The following is a 25418-nucleotide window of genomic DNA, read 5'->3' as shown; positions in this document are numbered from 1 at the left end:
CAAAATGAAGATGTTCTTCTCTGTGGAAAAGAATTAGAATAAAAACATGTGGCCTGTAACTACCAGAGAGATGCAGGAAAGTGAAACATCCTCAGAAGGAGAATCTGATGTGGACTTTGTGGTGGAGTCAGAGCATTCTGCTTCCTCTTCTTCCTTTTCTTCCTCTCCTAGTTCCTGTTGCCAGAGGTTACGACATTATTGTCATCACGACAAACCTGAATGGAAGATGTGTAGTGCGAGTGATATCGATGCTTTCACATCAGTGCCATTGATACCGATGTGAAAGCATCGATATCACTCCAAAGCATACTGTACATTGGACATCTGACTTTGGAGGCCAAAGGGGCATCCACCTGCATCCTCTGGGATGACCACAGTGGAAAGGTCAGGAGAGGAAGAAGAGGATGCAGAATAATCTGAGTCCACCTCCAAGTCCACATCAGACGCTCCTGCGGGTGTTTCACTTTCCTGCATCTCACTGGGAGTTACAGGCCACATGCTTTCATTCTGACCCTTGTCCACAGAGAAGAACATCTTCATCTTGCTCCTTAGTTGGCAAAGGAATGAAATGATCAGATAGCCAAGCTCCAAACAGTTTGTGACAGGACTCCAGCCAGGTGCTCCAGCTCATTAACCGCTGTGTTTACTTCACAGTGAAGTGCAGCAAGAGAAGGGGCCCATGTTTTCATTTTCCCGAAAAAGTGCATATATGGCTGTGAATAATGCGCACACAGACACACAGACCTTAAAATAGCCTGCTAAGCTCAATAACAAAAACTGAATGATTATATTGTGTCATGGTTGAGAGATTAAAAAATGTGGTTATAATGGGAGTCAATGGGACATTTTATGTCCACTAAGGTCACAAGAGGATAGTAAATTTTAAATCTGATGCTACACAAAAACTAATAATGCAATCAAGTCAATATTTTAGATAATCTTGGTCATATCCAAGACTGATTTGAAAAAAATGCCCTAGCCTTCCAACATTAGTCTTATGGAAAATAACTTATTTTTTTGAACAAAAAAAAACAACAGTGACGTTAAGTAATCAAACTGGCATTTAAAGAGTTTTTGGAATTTTTGGTAGTTTTGTAAAGTGCTGAAGTGGTTAAAGAGATTTATGCAGAAGAAAGCCGAAAAACATATTAATCAGTTAAGTTTTTATGGCAGTTTTTTGGACGTGGACATTTTTGTCCTTAATGACTCAAGATGGTAGTAAATTAAACTGATGCCTGAGGGTTAAACTAATTACTATTCTTTTACTTTTTACCAATTACTCATTCTTTATCTAACTAATAAAAGCTATTTATTTTAACTGTGTGTCCATCGTTTTATACTTATTATAAATGCATTTATTCATTAGCATTTATTTTAGCTAACTATACTGTAGTTGGATAGCCATTACTTTTAGCTAATTTTTAACAGTTTAACTATCGTTTTAAGCTTATTGTTTAGTCCGTTTACTCTTTACTTTTAACTAACTACTATAACTGGTTATCTATTACTTTTACCTAATTATTTTGCAATAACTAATATAACTAAAAAAAAATGTACAGCTAACAATTTTAGTTAAGTACTTTAACTGGGTATCAACTACTTGGGCCACCTGGGTGATATTATTTCAATAGTTTGCCCTTATTTTTAACTAATTATTGAATCTAATTATTCTTTTGCTAACTAACAGAACTGTATTGCCATCACCTTTACCTAATTATTTTAACAGTTGTATGGACTCTCTATCACATCTTACACAGACTATGGCTAAAGGAAGTCTACAGCTATATAAACAGTTAGTGTTACATACACTACACTGAACATCAGTGACTGCAAACTTACAGTACAGTACATGTGTTTTCTTCCTCCTTAATAGATGAAGGATATATTACTTTTCTTGTTTTATGCTCAAATTAGTTGAGCTACTGCACAATTTTTCCACAAATCCACTGCCATTTCCAAAAGTAGCCCCCAAGGATAAAAGTTTCTCTCCGTCTTGCTTTAATAAAAACGGCCTCTCCCTGCTCTCCGATCAGCCTTCACTGCCGGCCGAAGCACTCTCACGCTTTCTCATCCTTCACTCTCCAGTTCCTGTGGGCCACTGGAGACCTCTATTGACCACAGCATCAATAATGCAGGTCTCTAATGTCTCTGCACCATCTGATAAACTACAACCACCCTCCCTCCTGTCCGTTCCCCCCATCCCTCTGCACAAACACACGCAAGCGGCTAAGTGAGGGACTAATGAGAGGAGCGGAGAAGTTTTGACATTGCTTTAGATGTTGCTGTTTCACATGGGCTTTAAAGCAAAGCTAATGGGCAGTAGCTTAAAAGGAAGACCAAATCAATGACCGGCTAAGTGAGGCAAAATGAAGGAACATGCGGCCTATTTAAACTAACGCAGCACGCTAAAGGCTATACAATATTTAAAGTCCATTATTTTGTGAAGCTTCCTCCCATCATTGTTAGGAAATTAAACTTCCAAATAACCATTGAAACATAAGTACATGTAACACAGACAACAACATACATCCTGTACATTATTCTCTATTAGTGCCTATGTACACCGATCAGGCATAACATTATGACCTGTCCTAATATTGTGTAGGTCTCCCTTGTGCCTCCAAAACAGTTGTGACTCATCAAAGACTGGACATGGGCCTTCTGAGGGTGTCCTGTGGTGTCTGGCAACACAATGTTGTTAGTGGGGGCCTTTGGGTCCTATGGGTTGAGGGGAGGGGCCTCTGTGGATCATCCCACAGATACTTGATCAGTTTTGGATCTTGTGAATTTGGAGGCCAGGTCAACACCTTGTGCTGTTCTTCATGTTTTTTGAGTTGTGTGTCCATTTTTCTGTGTGTGTGTCTGTGTCAGGCTGCATCCTGTTGGGGATGGCTGCTGCCATCAAGGAGTGTCATTGCTATGGGGTGGGGGTGTCTGGTCTGGTCTAGGTGGGTGGTACATGTCTAAGTAACATCAACATGAATGCCAGGTCCAAAAGTTTCCCAGCAGATCATTGAATTGTCACAAGATAGTCAATGTTATTTATTTCTTGAGTCATGGGGTTTTAATGTAGTGGCTGATCGGTGTAAATAATTTGACAATTTAGTGATATTTTATGATGCACAGGACATTCACTGGTACAGATTTCAATAACAAGGTAGGAGTGTTACAAGACCACACAAGCACAAACATCCTGTTACTGTTTTAGTTGTGTAAATGATAAAAGATTATGTCAATTATTCCTTCAGCAGTTTTATGGTCACATTCATGGAATCTTAAATCCAAAACAACATTCACATTCTTCACCGTGACTTATCATTGTCTGTGTGTGAGTCTTTTTACTTCAGGAAGAATATTTCGAGTAAAACAGAAATGTGGAGACTTGTTATATCAGATAAATGAAGGTGTTGTGATGGTTGTGTTTCTGTGGTTTCCTGTGTTCACGTTTTGAGTTTCGTTTGTTTCTTGTCTTCCTGTTTCCTGTTTTATTTTGTTAAGTTTTTGATTTCCTGTGCTCTTACGCCCTGTGTTTCTGTGATTGTGTAATTGGTTCCACCTTGTGTCTCTTGATTTCTGTCACCTGTGTCTCGTCACCCCTTGGTTCCTTGTGTATGCATATATAGCCCTGGCTTCCCCTTTGTTCCTGTCGCGTCATTCCCTATGGTTTGTTACCCTGTCTCCCAATGGTTTCTTACTGTGAGTCCCTATGGTTTGTTACCCTGTGTGTTCTCCATGCTTCTAGTGTTTTTTGCTCCAGTGTTTTTGCTACTCCTGTGTGTCTCTAGTGCTCCCTGTTTTTTTGTCTCGAGTCTTATGTTGCATTTTTGTCTTTTGAGAGTTTTTAGTTTTCCTTTGGTATTTGGAATTCCTGCTCTTCCAGCAGCGCCTTTTGTTTCCTTTTGTTTTATTAAACACCTGTTGCCGACTCCAGCCTCCTCACCTTTTGTCCTGCACTTGGGTCCTACCACCTCCCCCCTGGGATAAACCGTGACAGAATGACGCGACCAAACAAGGACCCAGCGGACTACAACCCTTTCGATGAGGAGGAAAAGAGGCGAGTACTGACTTATTACTTAGATCAAAAGTTGGAGTACAAACCGTGGCTCATCCCTGAGTTTTTGCCATTATTCTCTGGCACACGTTTGGCCATGAGGGCCCCAGCAGGGAGGTCGGGCCCTCGTGGTCGCCACGGAGGCAGGCCTGCAGGCCGGCAGCCTCTGCTGCAACGGTCTGCTAGCCATGCAGTGGGGGTTCCCCGGCCTGCTGACCATCGGCCAGCCAACCTCCGGCGATCTACTCAGGCTCCTGCTCCGGCTCCCAGGCCTGCCTCCCCTGTGGCTCCCGCTCCGGCTCCCAAGCCGGCCTCCCGCGTGGCTCCTGCTCCTGCTCCGGCTCCCAGGTCGGACTCCGCAGCGGCTCCTGCTCCGGCTCCCAGGTCGGACTCCGCAGCGGCTCCTGCTCCGGCTCCCAGGTCGGACTCCGCAGCGGCTCCGGTGTCTCCTGTTCCGGCTCCCAGGTCGGTGTCTCCTGTGTCTCCTGCTCCGGCTCCCAGGTCGGACTCCGCAGCGGTTCCTGCTCCGGCTCCCAGGTCGGCTCCGAGGGTCACGTCAGCTCCGAGGGTCGCTCCGGCTCCTGTTCCGGCTCCCAGGTCGGACTCTCCTGTGTCTCCTGTTCCGGCTCTCATGTCGGCCTCGCCTGTGCTTCCTGTCCCTGTACCGGCTCCGAGGATCCGCTCATGTCCTGCTCCAGCGCTGCTTCCTGTCCCTGTACCGGCTCCGAGGATCCGCTCATGTCCTGCTCCAGCGCTGCTTCCTGTCCCTGTACCGGCTCCGAGGATCCGCTCATGTCCTGCTCCAGCGCTGCTTCCTGTCCCTGTACCGGCTCCGAGGATCCGCTCACGTCCTGCTCCAGCGCTGCTTCCTGTCCCTGTACCGGCTCCGAGGATCCGCTCACGTCCTGCTCCAGCGTTGCTTCCTGTCCCTGTTCCGGCTCCGAGGGTCGGCTCACGTCCTGCTCCAGCGCTGCTTCCTGTCCCTGTTCCGGCCCCGAGGGTCGGCTCACGTCCTGCTCCAGCGCTGCTTCCTGTCCCTGTTCCGGCCCCGAGGGTCGGCTCACGTCCTGCTCCAGCGCTGCTTCCTGTCCCTGTTCCGGCCCCGAGGGTCGGCTCACGTCCTGCTCCAGCGCTGCTTCCTGTCCCTGTTCTGGCTCCGAGGATCCGCTCGCTTCTGGTTCCCGTTCCGGCTCCGAGGGTCGCCTCTTCCCTGGTTCCCGTCCCGGCTCCGAGGGTCGCCTCTTCTCTGGTTCCCGTTCCGGCTCCGAGGGTCGCCTCTTCCCTGGTTCCCGTTCCGGCTCCCGTCCCGGCTCCGAGGGTCGCCTCTTCTCTGGTTCCCGTCCCGGCTCGGACCCCGGCTCCTGATCCCGTTCCTGAGCTGGATCCTGATCTTGTTCCTGCTCTCGTTCCTGTGCTGGATCCTGATCTTGTTCCTGCTCTCGTGCCTGTGCTGGATCCTGATTCCGTTCCTGTGCTGGATCCTGATCCCGTTCCTGTGCTGGATCCTGATCCCGTTCCTGTGCTGGATCCTGTTCCCGTTCCTGTTCCCGTTCCTGTTCCCGTTCCTGTGCTGGATCCTGTTCCCGTTCCTGTGCTGGATCCGGTTCCTGCTCCTGTTCCCGTGCCTGTGCTGGATCCTGTTCCTGCTCCTGTTCCCCAGGCGGGACGGAATCCTGCTCCTGTTCCTGTGCCCGAGGTGGATCCAACTACGGCTCCTGCTCCCGAGGTTGGTTGGACTCCGGCTTCTGTTCCTGCTCCTGTTGCCGAGGTGGGTCCGCCGGTCTCTGCCGTGTCTGCCCGGCCTCCCGGTCGGCCCCCTGAACTCTCTGCCGTGTCTGCCCGGCCTCCCGGTCGGCCCCCAGAACTCTCTGTCCTGTCGTCTCGGCCTCCCGGTCGGCCCCCAGAACTCTCTGTCCTGTCGTCTCGGCCTCCCGGTCGGCCCCCAGAACTCTCTGTCCTGTCGTCTCGGCCTCCCGGCCGCCCCCCAGAATTCTCTGTCCTGTCGTCCCGGCCTCCCGGCCGCCCCCCAGAACTCTCAGTCCTGTCGTCCCGGCCTCCCGGCAGCCCCCCAGAACTCTCAGCCCTGTCGGCTTGGCCTCTCTGGTTCCCGCCTTCCGCGCCCCCTCCACCCTCCCTGTTGAGTTTGGACTGTTTCAGGATTTTGTTTTGTTTTTTGTTGGGACGTCTGGAATCCGTCCCTTGAGGAGGGGGTACTGTGATGGTTGTGTTTCTGTGGTTTCCTGTGTTCACGTTTTGAGTTTCGTTTGTTTCTTGTCTTCCTGTTTCCTGTTTTATTTTGTTAAGTTTTTGATTTCCTGTGCTCTTACGCCCTGTGTTTCTGTGATTGTGTAATTGGTTCCACCTTGTGTCTCTTGATTTCTGTCACCTGTGTCTCGTCACCCCTTGGTTCCTTGTGTATGCATATATAGCCCTGGCTTCCCCTTTGTTCCTGTCGCGTCATTCCCTATGGTTTGTTACCCTGTCTCCCAATGGTTTCTTACTGTGAGTCCCTATGGTTTGTTACCCTGTGTGTTCTCCATGCTTCTAGTGTTTTTTGCTCCAGTGTTTTTGCTACTCCCGTGTGTCTCTAGTGCTCCCTGTTTTTTTGTCTCGAGTCTTATGTTGCATTTTTGTCTTTTGAGAGTTTTTAGTTTTCCTTTGGTATTTGGAATTCCTGCTCTTCCAGCAGCGCCTTTTGTTTCCTTTTGTTTTATTAAACACCTGTTGCCGACTCCAGCCTCCTCACCTTTTGTCCTGCACTTGGGTCCTACCACCTCCCCCCTGGGATAAACCGTGACAGGTGTCAGAATATGGTTGCAAAACCTAAGTCAGTCAGTCTTGTTTTTCTGTCACCTTACCTCGCTGCTGAATAAGGCCGTGGTTGCAGTTTCGGCAAATGCTCTGAAAGGCAAGCACAACTGTCAGTCATCTCGCTGCCTTGCTAGGATTTGGTTACACAGACACCCATGACAGAGAGGAGACAAAAAAATCTGAAAGTCATCTCAGTCCTCTGAGACGTCCTACCTACCAATCTATCCACAGCAACCGCCACCCAGGTTACAGTCTTGTTTCTAGGACACACTTCTATATTTATGAAATTACAAACTCAGGGTTATGGAATCCCAAGTGTCCAGATGTGGAGCCAGTAGGAAACAGATTGCTTATGCAGACCTTATTTCAATGCCAGCCATGAAGGTGCCCTCTTTTGGGTGATATGTCGTGCACATTAAACGCGTGAGGAGCGGGAGTGAAATCAGGAAAACTTATGAGTCTGAGGTAACTTTTCACCCCTATAGCAACAGGATACAGCGTTCTCTGCACCGCAGCAACCAGCACCACTTATTAGACGTGAGCAAAGAGAGTGATCGAGAGCTGTGCAACTTGCTTGCTATGTACTCTCTCACGTTTTATTTGTATCGCAGTGATAGATGAAGCTGGAAAAGCAAAGCTGCAGCATACGCACCAGCTGAGGCCTTACAATAACACATTTTTCTGCTAAATTGCTCAGAAAGACAAACAGCTGGACTAAATGTGCTCTCTCCTCTCTTTCCTGGCTTTCTCTGACGTCTAAACAGTTTGTGGTGTTGGAGAGACAGCTCCGCGCTTTGACGTCCATTTCATCTCTTTGTGCTGAGATTTTCTTTTCTACTTTAAAAAAAAAAAAGGTGACGCTGGAAACTGTTAGAAATCTGAAAGAACGAAAACATAGGCCTTGCTGAAACAGTAGCCTTCTAAAAACAATTCCGTTCCAGACACATAAAGACAAAAAACAAAACGTATAATGAAATAAGCAGATTTGTAGCAATATCAAAACAACTTGACTTCACTTTTGCTAATAAACATATTACTTGAAAGAATGTATACTACAGGGAATAGTATATAGATATAGGTGTTTAAGAGCTCTTTAAAGCAAATGTCTAATTCAATGTGATTCAATTAAATATTATCTATTCAGGCATTACTATTCAAACTGTCACAAGGAGCTTTACAGAGCCTAAAGCCTGAAACCCTCAGAACCTCGCTATTATGAGAAGAAACCCATCTGCCTGAGGCTGGTAAGGTATTTAATCAGCCAGTCACTTGGCAGAATCTCATTTGATTTAGGCATGTAGCTGTGGTCAAGAGGATCTTATGCATGAGGAAGAAAGGGGATTTAACATTTGACATTAGCCATGGCATGGTTTTGATCTTCTAAGACACGAACAAACATCTCTAGCGTTCGCACAGAATGCTCTGAAACCATAGGCTGTATATAAATATGGACAACGCGTCCCCACTCCCTTGCATGGGTCAAACTGACATTACTTTCCCTGGGATATGGGTGGCACCATCTTGTGAGTTTGGAGCCAGAGTCTGTGCTGTACAGTCCGGGAGTGGAACCACTTGGAGTCGCGTTATCGATTACCTGCCCGCACTTCCTCCAGACTGACTCGCATTTGTGTTGAACTAATACTGCGCTCCGCTCTACCTCCACCCGTTACAAGAAAATGTTGGATTATACACCGTACTTATTTTTTTATTTTTTCCTACTCTCATGGTCCTACAGGACTGCTTCACAGAGCGGTTGGCATGGTAACTTGTAGGAATCATGATGTCACATCCCGTTTCTAAAGCAACTAAAATGAAACTTATCAGAAAAATATACACTTGAGCATGCATCAGCATTATATAAACTACCTAAAATGATAAAAACCATCATTGAAAAAAATATTTGATGTGTATTTTACTGTTTTAACCCTATACCATCTCTATAACCAGCCACCAGGGGGAGCTCTACTTGCTTCGGCTTCACTTTTGAAGGCAATCCATGTTGGAAACACAACCGACATCCAGTGAGCAGTGGTTTTTTTTGGCCATAAAATTCTTTGAAGTTGCCAGAGGCCAAAGAAGAATGGCTGGATGGAGTTAACAGAAAGGCATCAGAAATTCAAATACTGGTTGCCGCATTCAGCCGGTCAGGTCAATAGACAATACCCATCCATTTATAACCACAGAGTCAGCCATCTTCTAATAGCAGAAGCATAAGACTCCATTCACAAAGCTCATATCATCTCAGACTTCCTTTAAATAGCCACCACAGTCACCAAATCTCAGTCCAATAAAAGAGCACCTTTGGGATGTGGTGGAATGGCAGATTCTTATAATGAAGGTGCAACCCACAAATCTACAGCAACTGGGCAGAAAATCTCTGAGGAATGTTTCCAGCACCAAGTTGTATCTATGCCACAAAGAGCTGAGGCCATTCTGGCAGCAACTCAAGTCCAACTTAGAAAGGTGTACATAATAAAGTGGTATATTTAGTTGATTATATTTTAATAGTTTAATAAATAGCTGTGTGTGCAATCCCATGTGGCACATGCCAAAAGTTCTGCATGGCATGGAAAGAAAAACTTCAGTGAAGGTGATTTTAATTCTGAAATATAAGTCCAAATGTTTGGAGGCTCAGAATTTATTAATGACTTACAAGGTGAGCCAAGATTACAGGCTGGCCTTCCTTAGCTATAATCAATACTCTCGTACTGAACATGCAACTCACAGTGAATCCTCTGTAAATAAACCTTCAGAAATAATTAAGGCTAAGCCGCAACCAAATTGATTAAAAAAATCTTTAATGTTTTTAAAGTTTCCTCGCAAAAAACGGCAGCGAGGAAAGTGCAAAATCTTTTTGGACAAATCATCAATACGGCATGTCTGGCATCCTTTCCGTCAGCAAAAGCACACACCTCTCTATCAGAAGGCGTATCATGTAAGTCAACACTATGCTCTGCGGCTGCACGCTGCTTCGAGTCGCCTCCTTTCCATCACAGACTGACAGCACATGTCTGAAGCAGAGAGCAATCAATCCATCATCTCACATCACTGCGCCATGATGATACTGCTGGTAGACACAAAGGGATGTATCACTTTTCAAACCTTTTGGGTCTTTCAGGATACATCTTAAAATACATATTTCTAAAAAAAAAAAGGAGAAAAAAAAGGAAAAAGGTCCCTGTTCCAAAAAGTACAGTCCCAGGATTGCCACTGTGTTATATCAGAAACAATCTGGTTCAGAGGTATCATCAATCATAAGCTCAACAATATAATCCATTCCATCTCAAATGTCTCGCTTTCCTGCAATTTATTATAGAGGTACCATTTTAGTGGGTAAAAGGAATAGAAAAAGTAATGTGACTGAGCATAAAAGTATATACTTCTTAAGATTTATGGATAGTATATACGCCCACTCATGAAATTAGGAGGGTTGTTGGCATTAAAGCATTAAGAAGACTTCTCAATGGGGGGGACTTTAGAGTTTTTAATAGTCTGCAAATGCTAATTTCAAGATTCTTCTGAGAAAAGGACCTGCTAGCTCATGGACTTCCAAAACCCTTTAAATTTTTTCCAATAGTGGAATGAATAAAGTGGGAATATATGTGATATGCAGCATGTTCTCTGTGACCGGGAAAATTTATTTTAAATTTCATGCTTTGCCCTCAGACAGAAGAAGCTGTAGCCTCTTGCGATACAGAAATATTCCCTTTACTTTAGTTTGATTTACTTTGTTCCACAAGTCACAGGCAAGCTAAAAAAAAACCTGCACCTCGGTACCGTTTCATTTGAGCACTGCGGTAAAGTAAATTGAAAAAGATGCTCATGGACAGCACTTAGCTCCCTGGGGCTATGACCCCACAGTTATTATCTGACACCTTATATGAAACAATGGGCCGTATAACAGGACAGCTCACTCTGAGAAGCACGTATCTTTCCCAATTTATATCAAGCATTTAGTTTTATACCCGGCATGCACTTGGCCAAAGACATCTGGGGCATCTCTCCTCATTATTTACAGTTAGCGTATAACAACCTAAACTCTAATCGGCAAACAACTCCTCTTCCGTTGGGGTAATGAACCGAGAACAGAGCGAAAATGCAGCGGTGTACATTAACAGTGACACAGAGAGTCAGAGTTGACCATTAACCTCTGATCCAAACTGCACATTTGTGTCCTTGCGCTCCGTGGCTCACCAGCAAACCGAATAACAGCTGTTGCCCTGGAGGGCCTTCCAACACCGCATTTTTTCACGAGGTCATGATAGTCCCCGTTGCCAATTTCTGCCTCAGTTCACCACTGAAAAAAAAAAAAGTTGCTGCGGTTGGCAAGTAGGCCTAAAATAACTGACACTGGGGTAGGCCAGGAGCTGTGACACAGCTGTTTTAGAGGACAACTCCACTTGTATGTAAAACTGTCGCCAACTAATTTCACTGTCTGCTAACTTTCAGTCAAAGCTTGTTACATCTGTAGTGAGCGACCAGCCAACTATCTTAATGAGCTGAGAGAAGATGTTATTTACCCAACAGCTTTTTGGCTCCAAGGGTCAAAGAAAGTGGACACGTAGATGGCAGACAAAAAAAATAAATGAAATAGATCAATATTATTAGCAGGGAGTAGAGATATGTCTCGATTTGGAGCTATAATAGTGCCATTATATTTACAGAAACCATATTAGAGGTGAAACAATGAGACAAGGAAATGAGAGCTGACCCCGTGGGGAGCCTCCTGATGCCCGGCCATTCTGTATAATTAAATGCTCCGAGAAAATCCACCACAGCACTCGGCTCACGAAGCTCGTTTTACTAAGACTGCAGTGACCCCTGGTGGACGAAAAACTATCTGGACAGATCTACCAGAGTTACAAACGCAGAAGGCAGACCTGACATGACCCGAGGTCTTCTTTCTTTTTTTTTTTTTTTAAAGTCAAATAAATCATTCGGAACGAATTATTCCACAGATATGTTGTGCAGGTGTAGTCAAAATCCCACTCTGGTGTCAATCACTGTAATTCCTCATTTACCTCAGGCTACATGAAAAGCTGCTTTTAATTAAGCTATTATAATTGAAAATCATACAAAAAAAATTAAAAATCTACAAAATCCGGCAGAATATTCTTCTGTAGTGACTATTCATGTTCAAATAAATGTGTAGTCATCTGCTGTGTGACATAAAGATTAAGCAAAATTATGAAAGTAAATTTGATTTTGATCAGATGTTGTACGTCAGAGTGTTTTTCACGTAGCATGTTGAGCAGTACAGTATGGTTCTTAATCGGATTCATCCACACACACACACAAAAAAAAAATCAGACTAAATGTGACTAGTGAGGTAACAGCAGGGGGTCTGACCTATGAGGAGGCTGAGAGGAGGCGAGCAGGATGGGAAGGCTGCGAGGAGCTCCGGGACGCTGAGGCCCGTGCCTCTCACATACAGGTTGTAGTCCGCGGAGCCTTGTTTGCTGCAGAGCTCCTGCATTCTCCTCCTCTGCACGCTGTCCCCCGTATGCTCCACCAGCGCTCGCAGGAACGCCTGACAGGGACACAGAAATCAGAGGCGCCGTCACTCGAATTCCTTCCGCGCCTCCGTCAGAAGCCGCGGCCATGACTTTTGCGGAAACTTCTGCTACAAACTATGAAAAGAATGCTGCATTTTATGACACTGCAGCAGAACAAACTTCAATGCCACATTGTACACAGGTCATATAAGTCTTTGTTAGTCTCTCAATAAATGAAACCTGTAGAGGTAGACCTTGGCATCAGCCCGGTTACCTAACACAGCTATTGTAACATTCACAATGCAGTTTCTGCTACCATAGTGACATTTTGATTTAAAGAGAAGTTAGCAGTCTCATAATCCTCACATAAATTCATCAAAATCTATTAATGCCCTCAATTAATATGTTACACATGCAGTATCTTTTCTTCATATCTACATTTTAATGTGGGCAATAAGTTGAATTGGATTAAAGGGATCATGAAGGAATATTAAAATGCTCCTGCTTAACTTTTAAAGTGATTTGACTTTATCCCGCGTCCATAAATCAGTCCGATGCGGTAATTAGAGCTCCGAAATATTCATCACGCTTAAGTGTTCTGTTTAATCTCAGTGATTCATTAGAGTTGTGTGAATGCGTGTATGCAGAGATTAGTCACACCTTCACACTTGCACTGGAAGAGTTATTCTCACCGCTGGTATAGCTGAGTACATCTAAATACTGTCAAAAAGTGATGAGTCGGGATGTACAAATTTATCTGTCTGTAGCTGACCTCAGAGGAGGTTTGTGGATGTGGTGACGGAGGACATGAAGGTAGTTGGTGTGAGAGAAGAGGATACAGAGGACAGGGCGAGATGGAAGCAGATGATTGGCTGTGGTGACCCCTGAAGGGAACAGCCGAAAGGAAAAGAAGATCTGATGCAGTCACAAATACTATTAGTACAAGCTAAAGGGTAGAGGTGATTAGCTTTCACTATCCTAAAGATCAAGGAACATTATAGGCATTGCAATTGCTTTAGTGAAGCGGTTTAACTGCTTAGATTACAGACAGCTGGTGTAAAATAAAACTGCTATCGCCTTGTAAATCTGCAGACAACACTTTGGCCTGAGACAATCAATTTTTGTGTGCAGGAATTAGGCAAAGAAATCTGTGAACAAGTTGTTCAAACGCGCTTTTCACGGAACCGAACCGACGGCGGCTGTTAAAATTTAGATCGTCTATATCTTTCTCACATATTATCAATTTGATGTGGGCAGCTGAAGAGCTTCTCTAATAAAATCAGAGCGGAAATCAAGAATCACGTTTCCCCAATGTCTCTTAATTCATCAGACTGGCCAGGCAATATCATCGCATACTTTTTTTTACTCTTAGACAGCTTTATGTGTTGTGTTTAAAAATGTTAGTGTTCCATTAACATAAAACTAAACTGTGCTGTAATTGTAATTTGTGGTTTCAGATAAAACCATACTGTATGCTGAGCTAAAGTGCAATATTTATTAGCGCTGTTGGAATGTTGCCAATTATTGCCCCCCTTTTGTCATTCAATGTACAAGTGCAGCTCGTGCCAGATGGAAATAAACAGTTCTCAACTTTGTTCATTAATGAGAGTTTCATAATAACAATCAGGAGCGTGCAAAGGGAAAATAAGTTCAGAGATGCACGGTGAGCTAGAAAAAGAACGAGTAGCACAGGTAGGTGCTCGGTTGTTGCATTTACATGAACACTTTGCATCTGAAAACCATGTGCACGTCCACCTGTTTCCCTCAGGTTGAAATAAATACATTGATCCTGAGCATGTTTCTCCCATGCGGCGTGAATTTTATATCATGTGAGGAATTTCTGGGATGGACAGAAACATGAAACGATGAAGGAAGCTTGAATGAATGAGGGCAGGGCTAGGAATTAATTTAATATTGCCAATAAATTTGGATGATTCTCGGTCATCCAGGTCATGGTATAGATAAAACAAAGCTGAAGCAAAGGCAAAAAGGACTTGTTTGAGTTTTGTTTTGGATATTCTTCTTCGCTTTATTTCCTACAGATTCTATTTGCAAATGTCAAAAGAATCATTTCAAATTGGTTGAAGAAATACTGATCATGTAACCACAGCCGGTGATTCACAAGTTAGTACATCAAAGAATGCTGCGAAATTTAAAGAGCAAGGTGAAACTTGTGCAGGCCACCTCCCCAACCCAATCCCAGACACTGCCAAAGCTCAAGAATGCAGCCATGCAGCCAGTCTCGCTCAGTCATTATTTCATTCTCAGACACCTGAGCTCATTGGACCAAACTACTAACCCCTGCAAATCTTCCGACTCCACACCCTGCGCTGACTATTTGGAAGCCAGCGGGTTTGTTCAGTAAGAAAATGTGTGCATATATTGGCGACTCTGCATAAAAACAACCTGAGCTTTGACAAACAAATAAAAGCATGTCCTAAAAACGAGAGAGAAAGAAAGAGAAAGAAAATGGGACGTCCCTCTTATTGTGGATGATGCACCAAAGCAACAGTCAGGATGTCACACAAAAAAAAAGGGGCTTGGGTCATGTAATTTACAAAGTAAGTAGCTGCAGAGAAATGTTTGAACAGACGCTACCTTTTTTGGAACACTTGTGATCTCCAGACACCATGTGAGCAGGAACAGCAGAGAAACGTCCTGGGGGATGTAGGATGGCACCTGGGCACCTTTAACATGGTGGTGAAGAGGCAAACATGAGCATGCAGTGTGCCACAATTCTTGAGATATATTGTGTTTTCTGCGCTGTATGTGTCATTTTTCCAACACTGTGTTGCACTGTGTTTTTTTTTGTGTGTCAGTGTATGTGGGTACAAGTCAGAAAATTTTGACGACTGAAGTCTTGCCTCTCTTATTGGTGTCCTTTCTCAGAGAAACTTTGACGCGGTGGTCCTTTTGGTTCTGGAGGCCCAGTCTGCAGAGCATGTCGTCCACCTCTGCGGCTCTGTTGGGGCAGAATATGTCAAAAGAATCTCCTGGCTGATAGGCTATGGTCGGGTCAGCCTGAGGATGAAAAAGGAACACGTCAAATTTAAACTCCGATTTCAATCTGCGCTGGTTTATTTTTAAAGAAACGTTATTTGGTCTTCTTACAGAGATGTCCAGCTCTAGGAGAAGGGCTGTCTTGACAGAATCTCCTGTGGTCAGCTGAACTGCCTTGGATATGGGCACCTCATGGAGAGTCTGTTTGTTCGGTGGTCCATCAATCTGAAAGAAAACATTAATAAGATGAAGTATAGCGCAAACAATGCTGATTTTCTCTGCAGTAACATTCGTCACCTGTTCCATAGTGTCCACTTCTTGAAGAGAGACATCTAAGAACGGAGGAGGCAGAGCAGGAACATTAAGCGAGGACTCAGACAGCGGCGGCACAGAGCGTGTCAGTGAAGCTGCCAGTGAAACAGGGGGAACTTCAGCATCCTCTGCCTGTGTTTTTGATGCTGATGTAGAAACACTGGCAGTGCCGCTGGCCTGGGATGCCAAAACAGGGCCCACTGCAGGAGGAGCTGGCCTGACATCAGAGACGGCAGAAGCTGGAGACGAAGCGGCAGATGCAAATTCGGAGTCCGCGCCTACCGCTTTGACTGACTCGCAGTTCTGGTGGTTAGTGATGTTTAAGAGGTCCAGTTGGACATCTGGTGCAGATGAATCAGGAGTTTCTTTGGCTGAATCTTCTCCATTCCCTTTCAAGTGAGCAGTCCTATTAGAAGCCATTTTTGATAAGGCTTCTTTGATTGCATTCCACAGTCCTTCAAGCCAGGGGTCTACAACCACCTCCAGCCTGGAGAAAACAAAGTCCACAAGATGATAAAACGACAAATGTAAGCCAGAGATAGAGTTGGAATCTATATATTACTTCACTACAAACAAACTTGCCCTGTGCCATCATCTGCATATCCCGACGCATAGAACTGTTTGGCGCCAAGTTCCTGTAGCCGACGCTCAATTGTCTTCCCACAGTTGCAGAAATCTGCATAATTTGTGTCTCCTAAAGCTGAAACGGAGGGAGGGGAAAACAGATGAAGATTAGCCTGCAACTGTTGAGAAAGTAAACAGTGTGAAGTGCTCCGAGTTGTAATGATTTGCACAAACATGTTTTGCAAATGAAGAGCCCATAGTGAGGGATGAACAACAAAAACAGCTATCACGGACTCAGAAAATGATTTACCTAAAAGTGCATAGCAAAGGTGCTTATAGTGGTCAGTGGAGAGGGTCTTCTTCCTGATGTGCTTTACAAAATCAAAAGCGTTTTCTGGCGGCTCCCCATCCCCAGTAGTAGACACGATAAAAACCACTGGGGCAGTCTCTTTCTCCAAATTGTACTGGAACCAATTATATGATTTATTAGTGACTAGAGTTTCTGGTGCATTAATATACACACACATACAATCGTCTAGCAAAGTCATATTTACTGAAAAGGTTCTTAATGTGTTATTATGTGTAATTAGCCATGAAGTAAAGGAAGGGAAGTGAAATCAGACCTTATCGGTCTGGTTCAAGCAGCTGAGATCAGCAACCAGTCCGTGCCCCTCGGCCTCCTCAGCGACCCCCTCGGCTATGGATTGTGCTTGACCCTTCTGAGAGCCGTACAGGATCACAAACCGAGGCTTCACTTCACCAGGCATGCTAGAAAATCCAGAAAAAACGAGGTCATTTGTAGATTCAGATGTTCCCAAATGGCATTTATTATGAGATGTATTTCAAAGATTAGCATGTTTAATAACAGAAAAAGCACATTAACAATGGCTGCTGTTCACGTGTCCCCGTAAAGCATGTATACACACAGCCGGGACCTTTCATATGAAGAATCTAAATGGAATTCAGACGTTTTTATAAATTATTGTGATATGTTTTCCATGAAAAGGGCCTACTGATGAAGAAAAGTCATTATTTATAGTGAACACTGTTGGTGTAAGGTCCTAATACTACAGTCATAAACGTTTCATTACTCATATCTTGTATTCAAATACGAGCCACCTGGTGAACAAACGTTATTTGCCAATGTTTTCACAGTTTATATTTAGGGATTGAACTAAGTACCTGCTGCCCCTTTAAGCTAACGTATTAATGTAATTCTATTCCTCAAATATTTCTAACCTAACCCCTATTCACAATAAACGTATTTAGTAATTTATCTCAGAGGTACTGAAAGAAATGTGAAAAACATACCAATATGTCCAGCGTACGGAGCTGGAGTAACATGACTGCTGAAGCTGATGTGACAGACACTTAAAAAATGAAATAGCCAGTCAGCTGGCGAACGGATTTTTTACAGGCATCCTGGTTTACCTATATACTTCAAGATCTGACAAGTGGCAGACGGACTGCCACAGAATAACCTTCGCAGCAATGTGAAGCACAGCAGCCCTGAACGCCACCCTGAAGTACCCGGACGTTGCGTCAGATTTTGACGTTGACAACAATTACTATAAGAGTGCACGTGGATGTAAATAATGACAGAAAGCACACTAACTACACGCTTTATATCCAAAGCAACGACTTAATAGAGACAGATTTAGATGGCAGCACGTTTATCTATGATAAAGTAATAACCGACAGCTAATAACTGAAATCTTAAACATCGCAGTCTTCAGAGAAAGCCTGTTGCCAACATCTGATCCCCGGATGTTGTGTTTTCGTGCTAAAAGTATCCCGTTTACCATGGTTACATATTCGGATATAATTAAAATCACATTTCCACGCCGTTTGAAGTTCTTAAAGAAGGATGAAGGATTTTTACCTGAACAAAACCGTTGTGAAAATTCACTCAGTCCAGTTCTTCCCATGGGACTTTATTTAGTCGTATTCACGCGAGATCAAGGCAACTGAGATTGAACGAGATCGGAAGGAACCATATGTCAAAAATGTTTTCACTTTTGTCCTTAATATATTTTACATGACAAGTTTGAAATAATTTCACTGAATTATTTACAAAACTGCCAAGTTAACTGAGTGCTGTCATTTTTTGGATTAAAGCGTGTGTAAGCGTTTGACAGAACAGATTTGACAGTACTTGGTTCCGCCCTCCCCGCCCGTGGAGCCTTCCAGAAGTCGCCGGCAGACCTGTGCGACTTGCAGTTCAGCCACACTCCAGATTTTCATCATTTAAACTCATTGTTTTATCCGTTTAATACCTACCAAGTGTCACAATCCATCAGTCAACATGTCCAGTTTGGGGACACTGGCTTTCGATGAATATGGAAGGCCTTTCATCATCATTAAAGACCAAGATAAGAAGACACGGTTATCGGGAATTGACGCACTGAAGGTACAATGGGCTAGCTAGCAGAGCATACCGGAGGCACGTTGGTTAGCAAGTTGTTAATGTATTGGTAGTTAAATACGTTGGGTACTTAAAGCTGAGGCGATATGTATTGGTAGATACGGTCATAGTTTTACGCATATTCTCAACCGGGAAAATGAGCTTTAGCGCTATAGCATCAGGCCAGTTAGCCAAACTATTAGCTAGTCATGCTAACACTGAGGCCCATGTGCTTCTGTAATACGTTCAGCCGGTGGATGCTGATGCACGGGGCTGTGCCTTACATGGTCATTGATGATGCGCCACTTCTCCATTTTCTGATTACTGCTGATTTTGATTACAACTTCGGCCTCTCTTACGGATAATAATCAAGGGTTAGACATCACTTTAGATGTGAACTGACATGGAAATGTTTGTGTTTTGCAGTCTCATATTATGGCAGCCAAGGCGGTCGCTTCAACGCTGAGAACGTCTTTGGGACCAAATGGTGAGTGCACATCAACGCAGTGTTGGAGTGCAATACTTTATTCGAATTTAACAGCCACAGTTGCTTATTTGAGCTTATTTGGATGCTGCACTTCAATGTAGTAAACTATGTTTGATCACCTCTTTTAAATATGAAATCATTCTTATGTACAGTTAGAATAGCATTTTTTATAGTTCTCTTGAGTCATCTTTATCCATTTTTGCATTTTGCATGCAGGTCTTGATAAGATGATGGTTGACAGAGATGGAGAGGTAACTGTCACCAACGATGGAGCCACTATTCTCAGCATGATGGATGTGGACCACCAGATTGCTAAGCTTATGGTGGAGCTGTCCAAGTCCCAGGATGATGAGATTGGTGATGGAACTACTGGAGTTGTTGGTACGGCTAAGGATGATCAGGGGTGTGGTTTAATGGCTGGAATAACTGGAAGTTTATCTAGTTGATTATAATAACATGCAAACCTGGATGAATTTCACCCATACATGCACATGTGCTTCCTCTGGTCAAGACAATACACCATGTTCCAACCATATCCAGCTACAGTTGATCATATTTTTTTCCCCTGCACCACCTCAGTGCTGGCTGGGGCTCTGCTTGAACAGGCTGAGCAGCTGCTGGACCGCGGAATCCACCCCATCAGGATCTCTGACGGTTATGACCAGGCCGCGTGTATTGCTATCGAGCAGCTGGACAAAATGGCAGAGACCTTCCCCTTCGATCCCAACAACACAGAGCCGCTCATTCAGACAGCCATGACAACACTGGGATCCAAAGTGTAAGTCATCTGGAGACAAGACTGTTGCTTTATTTGGTATTATGTTGATGCAGTACAGTTAACAAGGATAAAGTCTGATTGCTCTCCGCTACTTGACTTCATTTCCTGTGCTCTTTTGACAACACTGGGACTTATTCTGTTAATGTCACTTAGAATTATAAAACTCCTTTCTCTCATAATCAACAATTCTTTAGTTTCTGTTTTGAGCATTACACGGGACATGATGACATACTTTCCTTCTGTTTTTCAGTATCAACCGGTGCCACAGACAGATGGCAGAGATTGCAGTGAATGCCATCCTCACTGTGGCAGACATGGAGAGGAAGGATGTAGACTTTGAGCTCATCAAGATGGAGGGCAAGGTGGGAGGAAAGCTGGAGGACACACAGCTCATCAAGGGAGTCATCGTTGACAAGGAGTTCAGCCACCCCCAGATGCCCAAGGTACGATCAAAGAGAAATTCAAAGGATGTCTGTTGCACTCTGAATGACTTTGACATAAGTCTTTGACCACTGGGGATCAAAGAGTTCATGAGGGCAGGCACGTTGAATGTGTGTTGGATGTCGTGTATAAAAAAAAATCCCCAGATTATTCTAGCAATTTATTGTAGGGCAAATAACTACATGCATGTTATATGTAGCGATAAATTGGAAGAATAATTTCTCAGGTGAGTGTGAGTTGTAGCTCATACACCACTATGGGCACTTTTACTTAGTTTGTACTGCTGCAACGTACTTTACTGCATTTTTATGTGATAACTGTACACGAATTGGGCTAACAACAACTTTTCTGTTACCACACAGGTTCTGAAAGATGTTAAAATTGCTATCCTTACCTGCCCGTTTGAGCCACCTAAGCCCAAAACCAAGCATAAGTTGGATGTGACCTCTGTGGAGGACTACAAAGCCCTCCAGAAATATGAGAAAGAGAAGTTTGAGGAAATGATCCAACAGGTTAGTACCACCAGAATCTGTTATTATCAAACTGTTGTGGTCATCCCACGTTGGAACATTTTGTTAAATACAGATTTTAATTTTAGGTCAAAAGCAACGGCGCCAACTTGGCCATCTGCCAGTGGGGCTTTGATGATGAAGCCAACCACCTTCTCCTGCAGAGTGAGCTGCCTGCTGTGCGCTGGGTCGGAGGGCCTGAGATTGAGGTGAGAGATGTTTGCCGTGTGGTGATGTAAAGTTACCCTTTAATAGAATGTTGTTGAGTTTCATCACTTTCATCAATCATGTATTTGATATATATTTCCATCTGGTGCTAATGAGTATGAAGTGTTTAAGTCAACTGTGGTTTCTCTGCAGTTGATAGCAATAGCCACGGGAGGCCGCATCGTGCCGAGGTTCTGTGAGCTGACACCAGAGAAGCTGGGCACAGCTGGTGTGGTGAAGGAGATCTCCTTCGGCACCACCAAGGATCACATGCTCGTTATCCAGGAGTGCAAAAACACCAGGGCTGTAACCATTTTCATCCGTGGAGGAAACAAAATGGTAAACAGAAAAGTGACCTAATCATTCTTTTTTTTTTCCCCCCACACATTCATTTGAGGCTGTGGGACTCACTCTTTGTTTTGTGTTTCTCAATAGATCATTGAAGAGGCGAAGCGTGCACTCCACGATGCTCTGTGTGTAATTCGCAATTTGGTTAGAGACAACCGCGTTGTGTATGGAGGTGGAGCTTCAGAGATTGCATGTGCCCTGGCTGTTAACTTGGCTGCAGATAAGGTGAGAGATATTAAAACTCATAATTTAGTAAACAAAATGAAAATGTTTTTAGTTAATTGCCTTAATCTTTATAACTTCATTATCTTTCCTTGTCAGTGCCCATCATTGGAACAGTATGCCATGAGGTCATTCGCTGATGCTCTTGAGGTAATCCCAATGGCACTGGCTGAAAATAGTGGGCTGAACCCCATCCAGACCATGACAGAGGTCAGAGCCAGACAAGTCAAAGAGAGCAACCCCTTCCTTGGCATTGACTGTTGCCACAACAACACCAATGGTAAGCCAGTCTGCCCATGACATCATACAATGGTCTGTGATGAACCAAGATAGCATGACTGAGTGACTTTTTTTCTTGTTTGTTTGCTTCCGTTCAGACATGAAGCAGCAACATGTGATCGAGACCCTTATTGGCAAAAAGCAGCAGATCTCGCTGGCTACGCAGGTAGTCAAGATGATCCTTAAGATTGACGACATCAGAAGCCCAGGAGAGACTGAGGACTGAAGCCCTCCTGAGCACAAGAAGGCTCGGGTGTGCTCTCGAATGCTTAAAAATGTCTGAGCTGTTTTTTTTCAGCACTTCCCCGAGCACCACGTCCAAACCGCACTGCGCATTGCTATTTATCATTTGATACAAAATGTCAAACTGTTGTAGTGTCAAAGTCTCGATTAAAATGTTGCTCTAACATTTCAGCACTCTTGTGTTCTTATTTCATACAATGAAAGTTCAACATGAAATTCTTGAATTTTTTATTTTTTATTAAGTGTACATGGTTTTTATGTAATGATTTGTTCTTTCACCTATCTGATAGCATGATAATCTCTTACATCCCGTTATTTAACATCTATGGTTATAGATTAACAAAACAAAATACTATGCTGCATCCATATAATCTGCATTAGGCAAAAGTGCTTCACAGTTATTGCTCAATTTTAAATTCAGATTTCATCAGTATTAAAATCACAGTTCCTTGATTGCATTTCAAAATAAATCACACTTAGAAAACTTGTGGAATGTCAACAACTAAGTAGAAATTTATCTCCACCTCTAAATAGCACCCATGTCTTCTTCATTTGGCATGTATGGTTCTGATTAATGATTTAAGGCACTATGACGTCCTGCCTTTCACATGATGATTTACATGTATTTGTTGAGCCAGTTGATCATGTCTGCTCTGGCCTCCTGGATACTGGCTTTGTCTGCGGGGTTGATGTCCTCTCTCTTGCGGTGGGCAAACCCGTGAGTCTGACCTGGAAATATCTTCACCTGGTAGTCCACCTTGCATTTCTCCTTCAGCCTTGCCTCGAGGATGCTCACCTGCACAGCGAAAGGGTTGTCAGGACAGGTTGCTGCTGGTCATTTGGCAATTTGCTACAAAGCACCGACACACTGACCTGGTCCAGGGGGATATAATCATCATTATCCCCAAAGATGAAAAGCGTAGGGTTCTTCAGTGCATAGCTGTCTTCCTTCTCTCGGATTATTCCTGCATTATGTCATAACAACCCGTCATGAAACCGACCGACATTACGTATCATGTAATGGAGGAATGACATACCATAAAAAGACACTCCAGCTTTGACCTCTGGATACAGTAAGGTCATGTAATGTGTGGCAATCCCTCCCCAGCAAAAGCCCACCGCTCCGATGCGTTTGGCCCCGCACTTCTCCTTCAGGAACCTCAGCAATGCATCCACCTCTCTGGGAGAAAGAAAAAAAAAAATCACAACCTGTAGATCAGTCAGAAATCCACACAGGGCTAGGAACAATTAAATATTAAAATAGTTTTAAATGCCTGACGCTGACATGTTTCTGTCACTGTATTGTTTCAGATGATGATTTGACTGTTCAGTTACTTGTTTATGTTTGTTGGCTTTCTGTCTTCAAGCCACTTCTGAAATATGGACCAGTCATGTGATGGACTCCATGGCTCCTTCCCGAGGAAGAAATCTGGACAAACAGCACTGGAAAATAGCAAACAGAAAATAGAAATGTCAAGAGAAAACATTCATTTATCTTGACCCTTCACAGGACAAGCAGTTACAGAAGGAGGGGGCTATCCCAGCTGTCATTGGGCGAGAGGCAGGGTACACCCTGGACAGGTCACCAGCCTATATCAGGGCTAACACAGAGAGACAGACAACCATTCACACTCACATTCACACCTACGACCAATTTAGAATCACCAATGAACCTAACGAGCATGTCTTTGGACAGTTGGAGGAGGCGGGATTCGAACCCGTAACCTTCTTGCTGTGACAGGGTAAAATATATTTCAATATATTTGTTTAACATGCAAAACTGTAAAAAGTTCCATCAAAAGACAGCGTTCTTGACAAAAAGTCTATACAACTGAGTCTTGCTTTTTAAAGAAAATGATTTTCCTCACATGTATCCATTGGCAGCCAGCATGTCAGCCATGTATCTAGTGTTGGGAAGCTTCCACCCAAAGATGTCTTGAATGACAATAATGGCCTTGTCAGACGCTGCGGGCGGTTTGACCAGATAAGCTGGAAAGTGCTCTATCTGGACCTCCTGTCCCAGTCCTCCGTACTCCATCCGATCACCGATGTCACAGGGACATGGCCTGGCTTCGTTTGCCATCTGACAGACGGATGACAGCAGGCAGGAACAGACAGACAGAAAAGTCAGCTCGGAATTTAGGTACATACATTAAAAGCTTACGTCTATGTGCAGCGCTTCGATCACAGATCGTATCTTCAGTCAGCATTTGCCCAACACAATGACAAAGCGTTTTGCGCAAACAACATTTCCCCCCCCCAGTATCTATACAGTTACCCTTCTCACTCGAGCATTTCAACTTGTGTTTGAAACATGTTGAAATGCTGATGTGTTTGCATTGATCGTGTACATACCGTGTTTAGTTTTCCGATATTCCGCGAAACAATCTGAAGTAGGCTACTGAGAGGTTCGAAAACTTTTAGGCGATCTGCAACTCGCTGATTATAAAACTATTTTGCGTAATGTTTACTCAAGATAAGAGAGGTAATTCCTGCTATGACCTTCAAAATAAAAGCAATTAATACGTCCGATATTAATGTTATTGGTGTTTGTTTGTTTGTTTGTTTTTTTACAAATGACAAAGCATTTTGCACAACGAACGTACAAACACTATTTTGTCACTGCAGAAAGTCAGCTTGGATTTTAGACAGATAAATTAAAAGCTCACACCTCTGCCCAGTTCTTGAATCACTGGGCTCTTTGGTCTATTCATGTGGTCTATGCTTTGTCATTGTCACCGTCACAGTGACATAGCATTTTGCACAAAGAGCATACACTGTCACTGCTGATAACAACAATTAATGTTCGATTGATTGATTGATTGATTGATTGAACATTGAGAAAATATGCCACTGAGTTGACATTTCCCAGCAAACCTTCAAAGAAATGTCCATAGAACAGATTTTTTGACGGGAAGCAAAATGAAAAAAATTCTGTGAAATGCCATGATTAGATGCACACTGAGGGTTAAAGTTTTTGTATGAGTTTGCTGGGTAAAATTGTTTTTTTTGCAGGAGTGTAACATGACAAGAATGGTAAACAGTCTTGTATTTATAGTGCTTTTCTACCTACTGGTACTCAAGGTGCTTATACACATCAGTCTAATTTTCTAGTTCACTCTTAAATGGTCAACTAATGTTTTGCTGCCTACTCCATCTTCCTAAAAACATCTGTTTTTACGCATTTTATTATCGATGTAACTTTGCTTTCTCTCTTTTGTGTTAAAATAGCCTTTTTGGTATTTTTGGTAAGTATTTTCCTCAGTG

The 25418-nt window shown here is 43.7% G+C and overlaps 3 protein-coding genes across 4 annotated transcripts in view; 1 reads left to right on the top strand and 2 right to left on the bottom strand.

The window, feature by feature from the left end:
- The window catches only part of mtrr (5-methyltetrahydrofolate-homocysteine methyltransferase reductase), a 34579-nt gene extending 16347 nt beyond the window's left edge, over positions 1 to 18232 (bottom strand). The window contains exons 1-10 of one of the 2 annotated variants that reach the window (XM_084566014.1): positions 18116 to 18232; positions 16857 to 17001; positions 16544 to 16697; positions 16252 to 16369; positions 15655 to 16156; positions 15469 to 15582; positions 15222 to 15378; positions 14956 to 15044; positions 12212 to 12392; positions 6910 to 6952 (exon numbers count right to left, since the gene is read on the bottom strand). In XM_084566014.1, coding sequence (XP_084422140.1) covers positions 6910 to 6952; positions 12212 to 12392; positions 14956 to 15044; positions 15222 to 15378; positions 15469 to 15582; positions 15655 to 16156; positions 16252 to 16369; positions 16544 to 16697; positions 16857 to 17000 — 1502 coding nt within the window. In that variant the 5' untranslated portion in view covers position 17001; positions 18116 to 18232. Of the gene's footprint in view, positions 1 to 6909; positions 6953 to 12211; positions 12393 to 14955; positions 15045 to 15221; positions 15379 to 15468; positions 15583 to 15654; positions 16157 to 16251; positions 16370 to 16543; positions 16698 to 16856; positions 17002 to 17544; positions 17709 to 18115 lie in introns of those variants that run through there. The other variant, XM_084566015.1, reaches the window with a different exon arrangement.
- A 190-nt stretch (positions 18233 to 18422) lies between these two features.
- cct5 (chaperonin containing TCP1, subunit 5 (epsilon)) lies at positions 18423 to 22315 on the top strand. Its single transcript, XM_084565760.1, has 11 exons — positions 18423 to 18643; positions 19064 to 19124; positions 19341 to 19505; positions 19704 to 19902; positions 20153 to 20345; positions 20706 to 20855; positions 20942 to 21061; positions 21213 to 21398; positions 21495 to 21632; positions 21729 to 21909; positions 22007 to 22315. The coding sequence occupies exons 1-11, from the start codon at positions 18539 to 18541 to the stop codon at positions 22132 to 22134; spliced, it is 1626 nt and encodes a 541-aa protein (XP_084421886.1). The 5' UTR covers positions 18423 to 18538; the 3' UTR covers positions 22135 to 22315.
- Positions 22316 to 22371: 56 nt separating this feature from the next.
- cmbl (carboxymethylenebutenolidase homolog (Pseudomonas)) lies at positions 22372 to 24615 on the bottom strand. The gene is made up of 6 exons (XM_084566206.1): positions 24507 to 24615; positions 24020 to 24234; positions 23487 to 23594; positions 23189 to 23331; positions 23025 to 23116; positions 22372 to 22947 (listed from the first exon to the last, which is right to left on the bottom strand). The coding sequence occupies exons 2-6, from the start codon at positions 24232 to 24234 to the stop codon at positions 22768 to 22770; spliced, it is 738 nt and encodes a 245-aa protein (XP_084422332.1). The 5' UTR covers positions 24507 to 24615; the 3' UTR covers positions 22372 to 22767.
- Positions 24616 to 25418: the final 803 nt, after the last annotated feature.

Source organism: Chelon labrosus (genome assembly GCF_963514085.1).
Source record: "Chelon labrosus genome assembly, chromosome: 18".
NCBI classification, from domain to species: Eukaryota; Metazoa; Chordata; class Actinopteri; order Mugiliformes; family Mugilidae; genus Chelon; species Chelon labrosus.
This window is presented reverse-complemented; position numbering and strand designations above follow the sequence as displayed.